At 46.2% G+C, this 8,567-nt stretch overlaps 1 protein-coding gene across 3 annotated transcripts in view; it reads left to right on the top strand.

The window, feature by feature from the left end:
- Positions 1–8,493, top strand: part of Rnf121 (ring finger protein 121) — a 53,112-nt gene extending 44,619 nt beyond the window's left edge. For 2 of the 3 annotated variants that reach the window (XM_029479351.1, XM_021168959.2), the window contains exons 7-9: positions 3,102–3,235; positions 3,831–3,932; positions 7,141–8,493. In XM_029479351.1, coding sequence (XP_029335211.1) covers positions 3,102–3,235; positions 3,831–3,932; positions 7,141–7,261 — 357 coding nt within the window. In that variant the 3' untranslated portion in view covers positions 7,262–8,493. The remainder of the gene's footprint in view (positions 1–3,101; positions 3,236–3,830; positions 3,933–7,140) is intronic. The other variant, XM_021168961.2, reaches the window with a different exon arrangement.
- Positions 8,494–8,567: the final 74 nt, after the last annotated feature.

Raw genomic sequence — 8,567 nt, 5'->3', positions numbered from 1 at the left:
AAAAAAAAAAAAAAAAAAAAAAAGAGGGGTCCAGGGGCTGGAGAGATGGTTCAGCAGCTAAGCACTGACTGCTCTTCTGAAGGTCCTGAATTCAAATTCCAGCAACCACATGGTAGCTCAGAACCATCTGTAATGAGATCTGATGCCCTCTTCTGGTGTCTCTGAAGACAGCTACAGTGTACTTACATATAATGATAAATAAATAATTTACAAAAAAAAAAAAAAAAAAAAGACGGGTCCAGATTAGAATAGACCCTTGGAGGAGACAGTTCTTGGAATCTGGGAGAGATAAAAGCACTTTAGACGAGAGTAGGGTTGGTGGAAGAGGAAGATGCAAAGTATTTAAGAGATAAGTTCGATACGATAGAGTTTGGTCTCTTAAGACAGAAAGAACTGTGGGCATGATAATACCTTTGCCATCCACCTTACCCAGAGACAGGAGGCAGTGCAGAGAATTAGGTGCAGATAGTGAAGAGATGCTTCAAGCTTAAAATTTAGCAATATAATAACCAAACTGAAAGACCCAAGGAAATATGCCTATTTTTTTTTCAAAATAGAAGCACAATTTTAGGATGTTTTTGTTTTAATGTAAATAAAAGTTTTGTCTCTATATATGTGCATACTTGCATGCCTGATGCCTGCAGAGGTCAGAGGACTGTCAAATCCCTGAAACTAGAGTTAAGGATAATTGTGAGCAATCTGTCAGTGCTGGCAACTGAACCCAGGTCCTCTGTAAGAGCAACAAGTACCTTAAGTGCTGTGCAGCTCTCCAGCCTGTTAGCTGTTTGATATATACATATGCCTGTCCCTGTCCCTGTACCTGTACTTGTACATATGATCAGTGCTTTGAGGAAATCTGGATATTCCAGCCTTCTTGCATTCATCAGCCAACACATTCTTTTATTTGTTCAAGCAAATTATCTTGTAAGCTTTTACAGGTCAAGCAGATACCTTTTACAAGCACACAATTACCTACTTCTAGTAAAATCTTAGTGGTTTTTGGCGGGGTGTCAGTGGTAAAACAAACAAGATTCCCTCAGCCCTTTCCTGGCAGTCACCATTCTTATTCTGTCTCTAAATTCAACTTTGTAGCACCTCATGAGAGGAAGCCTGAGTGGTTTTGTGTTCACTTGGTGTAAAATCTCCAAGGTTCATTCATATGCTAGAATTACTTACCTTTTTTTAAAAAAATAATTTATTATTTTTTATTGTTTTCAAGTTTGTAGGTATTTTGCCTGCATGTATCACTGTGCACCACATGCATGCCTAATGACCTCAAGCTAGAAGAGTGTGTTATAGTCCCAGGAACTGTAGTCAGAAGGCTGTGAGCTGGCATATGGGTGCTGGAAATGAAGCCTCAGTCTCTAGAACAGCCAGTGTTATAAACTGCTGAATCATCACTCCAGCCCCATTACCCTTCCTTTAAAGGCTAAGTGATATTCTGTTGTCTTGCACACATGCTCAGCCTCAGTTAATCTTCTATACATTCTAAGGTAACAGTTTCTGTCTATAAGAGAACTATAGTTGATTTTATAAGTATGTCCCCAATTAGACCTCAGAGCCAGAAACTTGTGGATAATGCTTTGATCTGAGAGCCTTGTGGCTAATTGATTGCACGGTTCGTAGAAATAAACTGAGGTTTTATAATTGTATTAACAAGCATTCTCAGTTCCTCTCCACTAGGCTGCATTACCTCAGAACAGTTTTCTTTCACTTCTGTGAAGATGTCTGCAGTCTGAACTAAAGTAACTTAAATTGTGTCAGGAGACCATGGATGGAGACTGTGTTTTCCATAAGGGCCATTTTGAAGTCATAAGCTTGTGACAGCCAGTCATTGTAGTTTCTGCTCATGCTGGAGGTCATGTTGAGGTAGAAGGATTGTGAAATGTTCCATGGTACATTTGTCCTCTGAGGGAAGCTCCTGGGAAAGCTCTTTGTGTGGTGCATTAGGGCACTCTGACACTGACACTCTGAGAAAGCCCCTAACCCAGGCTTAGCTCCCAGTTCCTCAAATGTCCTAGCCAGCACCACAGCAGGAATGTGTGCTGTCTTTACTGCTGAAGGAGTAGAGGGAACTAGGGTTGGACTGTTTGCAGATCCTGACCTCCTTTCTGTGTGCATGCATGTCTTTGTGCCATGTGGATGCCTACTTGGTCTTGAACTCAAAGAGATCCCCTTGCACCTGCCTCCTGAGTGCTGGGTTTAATGTGCCTGACCTGCTCTCAGTGAGCTGTGTGCCATTGTGCAGGTTACTTTTCCTTGTCTTTGCCAGACTTTCTATGTGCATTATTCATTTATTTATTTGGGTGGGTTTTTGTTGTTGTTGTTTTGGTTTTTCGGTTTTTGTTTTTTGTTTTGTTTTGGTTTTTTGAGACAGGGTTTCTCTGTGTAGCCCTGGCTGTCCTGGCACTCACTTTGTAGACCAGGCTGGCTTCGAACTCAGAAATCCACCTGCCTCTGCCTCCCAAGTGCTGGGATTAAAGGCGTGCGCCACCACTCCTGGCTATTTATGACTGTCACTAACTCTTTAGCATGTTCTAACCTGGCTTCTGTTTGCTCCCTTCTAGAAACTTAGACTCCCAGTCACTAAAAGCACTGGTGTTGTAGACAGCCCTCACAGGTGTCAGCACAGTTGACTTAAGAACTCCTTCCTTAGAAAACGTCCCCAGACTCAATCCTGTAAATCTTCAGTATGTCTTCTGTGTGAAGACTGGGCTGGAGGTGAGGCACCTATGAGAGACCTTAGGAGACTGGTGGTAAATATTGTTAACTCAACAGGAGCTAGAATCACCTAACCTCTGTGTGTGTGTGTGTGTGTGTGTGTGTGTGTGTGAGAGAGAGAGAGAGAGAGAGAGAGAGAGAGAGAGAGAGAGAGAGAGATTGATTCTAAATCATATTAGCTGAGGTGGGAAGATCCACCTTAGCTGTGAGTGGCACTGTCCCCCGGGGTAGGGTCCTAGAGTAAGGAAAAAGTGAGCTGAGTGCCAGCATTCAACTCTCTGCTTCCAGACTACACACGCACTGTGACCACTGCCCGCGTCTTCCTAGGGAGACAGAGGCTCACGGGTTTTCTGGCCTTCCCTCCCGCTCTAACCCTCTAGTTCTACAGTGAGTCGGGCATGCCTACCAAGCACCTCTCAGACAGCGTGTGTGCTGTGTGTGGGCAGCAGATCTTTGTGGATGTCAATGAAGAGGGCATCATCGAGAACACGTACAGGCTTTCCTGCAATCACGTGTATCCTGCCTTGTGCTGCTTCTCTCCTGAGCCCATACTCCAGTCATGGTGGGAAGAGGGTGGTGGTTACTATGCTGTGTTGTCCAGAGTCGGAGTGTAGGTGAGCCACAGCAGAAACTGCAGCTTTCCTCAGCCTTTGCAGACTGGCACTCTCCTCTTCAGTGAAAGGTAGTTACGGACTGCCAGGCCATACAAGACCCACAGCTGCAGCTAGGGAGGCTGCTCAAGTTGACACGTGTCACAAGGGAAGGAAACCCTCCCTCTAATGGAATGGTTGAGTGAGTCAAATCCCCTACTGAGATTAGCATTGTTCATTTGATCTTGTATTTACTAAGCTCCCATTCTATGCCACATTGGGTATTGGGTATTATCTCTGTCTTGGCTCATACCAACCATGTAAATAAGGATCACTGCCCTCAACCCCTGTGAGGAAACATTCAGAGAAAAGGGACCTGCCCCACATCACACAGTGGGAGGAAGTAATGGCACAATCTGAACCTTTCTCTAGAGCTGATGCTCTGGCTCCTGGAGATCCAGGATGAGGCTAAAGTGCCAGTCTGGCTTTCAGTCAATTCCCTTGACCAGTGGTGCTCAGATTCCATGAATTCTGTATTCGAGGCTGGTGCATCGTGGGAAAGAAGCAGACATGTCCCTACTGCAAGGAGAAGGTGGACCTGAAGAGGATGTTCAGCAATCCGTATCCTTTGGGTCCTTGTTGAGAGTGGGCGGTGGGAAGAAAGTCTACTACTTCCAGCATTCAATTTGGTTTCTGTTCTAGGGAAGTGGGATGTGACAAGAGGCAGTCCAGAAACAGAGCTTCCCATCCTAAATCGCTAGTGGAAGCAGCCACTGCCACTTGTCATGTGTTTGCTCCCTCTCTATCAAGTTCTTCACCTGTGTCAGCTCACTAGCAACTTTCAGAGACTGAGCAATGTCCACCGTTATTTCACCAGTGAGTGACGCCTTACCAATGCTGTGCAACTGCAGGCCACCTTCACCTGTGCATGCAGGGCCTGAGGGGCTGGGAGCTGGCAGACACCTTTCTCCGTTCACTTATAGTGAAGGGCCTATTTTACTTGGCACTGTCCTCCTACCTAGCCATTTCTCTGGCCTCACTTTCACTTGCAAGGATCCAGCTCTCTTTCAGCTCCTGTCCCAGCTGCCCTTGTGTTCTGTGGAACCAGCAGGACTGGATTCAGTTAAGGGGACATAGGAGTACACTGCCACAGTCTCTGAACAAGAGACGCTGGCCTTTCCCATTTCAGGTTTTCTATGTGGTCCTTTTAGGGCTGCTCCCTGAACACTTGTGGTCTTCTGGCCTTGCTGGGGTTTGTGGCTGCCCTTAGCTCTTAGAGACCCAGGCCAGGCTGATATTTTTGATGCCTTTAGAGCAGTGCTCCACCCATTTCAACAACTTCTCCTCAGATTTTGCTCACAATGAGCTTTGCAGGCATTCTCTTTCTTCAGACCCCTCCTTTTCCCTCATTTACAAGTAAAAGGAAAGGAAACTCCACAGAAGACCTTTTGGCCTTAGTCAGGCCTACTTCAAGTCTCTGTCAGGGTGGACTCCTTATGAATAACCTTTTCTCTCTGACTGTCCTGTTCTGTGACATTATTCCTGGGTAGATATATTTTTTTTAATTTTTAATATTTTTTTATTACATATTTTCCTCAATTACATTTCCAATGCTATCCCAAAAGTCCCCCATAGCGCCCCCCACTTCCCTACCCACCCATTCCCATTCTTTTGGCCCTGGCATTCCCCTATATTGGGGCATATAAAGTTTGCAAGTCCANTGGGCCTCTCTTTCCAGTGATGGCCGACTAGGCCATCTTTCGATACATATGCAGCTAGAGACAAGAGCTCCGGGGTTCTGGTTAGTACATCATGTTGTTCCGACAATAGGGTTGCAGATCCCTTTAGCTCCTTGGGTACTTTCTCTAGCTTCTCCATTGGGAGCCCTGTGATACATCCAATAGCTGACTGTGAGCTGGGTAGATATTAAGAAACATTTACTCACCCCAGATAAGGAACTAATGACAGAACACCCAAGTCCAACTTAGTGAACCAGTGAGTTGTATTGGTGTTACTTAGGTTATTTGTAGGGGCTGAAATGACTCAAAGCTGCACCACCAAGAGCTACTATAGATGATGGCTGCTGAAAGTCACAAGCCTAAAACTCCCTGCAGTTGACTTGGCCTGAGCTCCTCTGGTCAGTTAGTTCAGCTGGTCTTAAAGTCTTCCAGGCAGCTCAACTTAACTCAAGAGTCTGCTAGGAAACTCATCAGCAATTTTCATTGCTTATAGACTTTTGAGGGAAGAGTGGCCTAGTGTATTTGGTTGATTCCAGGGACTTCCTGAAGCTTTTGAATTGTTTACTTTCTGGGCTTAAGGAGCTTCCCTGCTGAGTGGGATGTTTTAGCTCTGGAATAGTTTACTTCTTAACAAGCTTCCTGCCAAGATGAAAGAAAGCTTTATCTAGAAGGAAATTTGTACACAACATGTCAATAGACTCAGTCTTTTCCTTGATGGAGAAAACCTTAAATTTTGTACATTGCAAGAACCTTCTGGGGGCCAGGAATATAGTTAGCTCAGAGGCAAAGTACTTACTAGGGGACTACTAGTTAGTTAGCTGGGGTGGGGGTTGCACACCTTTAATCCCAGGACTTGGAAGGCAGAGGCAGGTTGATCTCTGAGTTTGGGCCAGGTTGGTACCCAGAGTGAGTTAGCCTTAACTATACAAAGAAACCCTGTCTGGAAAAGGCAAAAAAGTGGGGGAGGGGCAGGTAACTATAACCTATTCCCAGCCTCTTCTGCCATGGGTTTGTAGAGTGTCATGACTGTCAGACTCTGCCTAGGCTGTTTGTCATTTCTGAGAAGGTGGTGCATCTATTTTACCCCTCCACTTCTCATTTCTGGCTCCAGTCCCCTCTGCTCTTCTTCGGTTTTCTGGGTTCAGCCTTTCATTCCAACCTAGAGAGCTGAAGACAATCTGGGTAGCTTGATTTTTACTAGGCTATGCAACAGCTTAAAAGTCTGGGCAGGGGCTGGAGAGATGGCTCAGCGGTTAAGAGCACTGACTGCTCTGCCAGATGGTCCTGAGTTCAATTCCTAGTAACCTCATGGTGGCTCACAACCATCTGTAATGAGATCCGATGTACTCTTCTTTTTTTTTTTTTTCTTCAGAGTATCTTTTCCCAGCCCTTGCAATACGGTGGCTCTCTTGCTGGGCTGCATGCAGCCATGCATTAATGTAATTGTTGTAAGAAGCTGCACACACCTCAGGAGGTCTGTGCTAGTACCCATCAGTCACAGAGTTTTACTGCTGTGAACAGACACCATGGCCAAGGCAACTTTATTTTTTTATTTTATTTACATTTCAAATGTTATCCCCTTTCCTGGTTTCCCCTCCAAAGAACCCCTATCCCTGCCCCCTCCTCCCTCTCCCTGCTCCCCAGCCATCCATGGGACTGCGCACAGGGTCCCCAGTGAAGGAGCTAGAGAAAGGACCCAAGGAATTGAAGGGGTTTTCAGCCTTTTAGGAGGAACAACACTATGAACTAACCAGTACTCCCAGAGCTCCCAGGGACTAAACCACCAACCAAAGAAACACATGGAGGGACTCATGGCTCCAGCTGCATATGTAGCAGAGGATGGCCTAGTCGGACATCAGTGAGAGAAGTTTCCCCTGGTCCTGTGAAGGCTCTATGCCCCAGTGTAGGGGAATGCCGTTGCACTCTTCTAGTGTGTGTCTGAAGACAGCTGCGGTGTACTCATATAAATAAAAAATAAATAAATCTTAAAACAAAACAAAACTCTGGGCAGACCCAAGGTTGGCCTGCTTACCATGCTGGTTAGAGTAACAGCTACTGTATATTGCGTGTGATCCTTAACATGCTAACAGCTGGGAAAGGCCTCATGTCATGTATGGACAGCTGCTAGACTGGCTTCGATACTTGGTAGCCTGGCAGCCTGTCATCATTGGCCTGGTACAAGGCATCAGCTACATCCTGGGCCTGGAGTAATCAGAAATCACATCACTGGAGAACCCACCACCCACTATGGACCTCAGGGCACTCTCCGTGCTGCCCACAAAGACTTGGGTGGAAAAGACTCAAAGGCACTTGGGCCATTCAGGACCTCCCCAGCTGTGTCTGGGTTGGCGGGGAAATGATAGAGAACCAGCCAGTGGGGCTGTCAGCAGTGGGGGCTTTTTAAAAGAAAATTATTTTGATGAATATATTTAAATTTTTTTATTGTGGAGCATAGGAATTGTCCCCCATTCCTGGGCCTAACCTTGCTTGAACAGGGTTGGGCAAAGCTGCGGTATTATTGGTTGAGAGGAGTCTTCTCACCTCTGGCTGAGCACTGGTGGGTTTTCAGGAGGCTGGGTGCTTCAGCCTACCCTTCCCCTTCCCTTCCCTTCCCTCTGCAAGGCTCAAGCCTGGTTTGCACTCAGTGTAGAAGAGCTCAGACTGGTGCCAGATTAGCACTGAGCGGTAAAGGGTCTCTTCATCTCTGGACATGATGGGTGTTGTGTATGACTCTGTTGCCTTTTTGTCTGGAAACTAAAGGCTGGGGGTGGCAAAATCAATGACTTTTTCAGCTAGGGAAGCCCTGTGGCTTCCAAATTCACTGACATGTTTTGGAACAGCTAGAAATATGAGCAGCATGGATAACCTGCCCCTGAGCAGGGCCATCGCCAGGCAATAGTATAAAAACAATCTGTATATCATTAGGCTGTGGAAGCTACATGGGCAGCAGTGAATGTTGCGGCTTCTTGTGCAAGTACACCCTTCATGGAAGTGTTGACACGTGCCAAAGGCTACTCTGCACATCACTTCCTTCCTGAAAGCCGAAGAGTGTGTATGTTTGTGTATGCACAGAGCAGACAGACTAATGGATCTGTTTTCTGCCAGTCATCAATGTGCCCTGAAGCTAAGCGGGGATTCCTAGCCCAGGAAACGTCCCTAGGTAGGCTCGGTCATTTGTGGGCTTTTCCCGGGCCTGACGTTAAGAATGGTGAGTGCATAGGCAGAATGAGGCCTGAATAAAGATGGACTCTGAAAAGGGACTTCTGAGCAGGCCTAACTGTAGTCCTGGAAGTTTGAAGAAAGGGGGAGGGCATCATGGGTCAGCAACACTGGGTGTCTAGAGAAATTTGGCTTGGCCCATTTGAAGGCAACAAGAACCAAACAGGATCTTGTCATCACATCTGAATAAAGCTCCATGAGCTGGCTGCAAAGCTGGACATGCATTTGCTTTTCTTTTTGCCACCTCTTTCCCGGGCCCCCTGGGGTATCTTGGCCTCTTGCATCCCACCTGAGAACG

This window comes from Mus caroli, chromosome 7 (genome assembly GCF_900094665.2).
Source record: "Mus caroli chromosome 7, CAROLI_EIJ_v1.1, whole genome shotgun sequence".
NCBI classification, from domain to species: domain Eukaryota; kingdom Metazoa; phylum Chordata; class Mammalia; order Rodentia; family Muridae; genus Mus; species Mus caroli.
The sequence above is the reverse complement of the archived record's forward strand: the minus strand, read 5'-3'. Positions and strand labels throughout refer to the sequence as shown.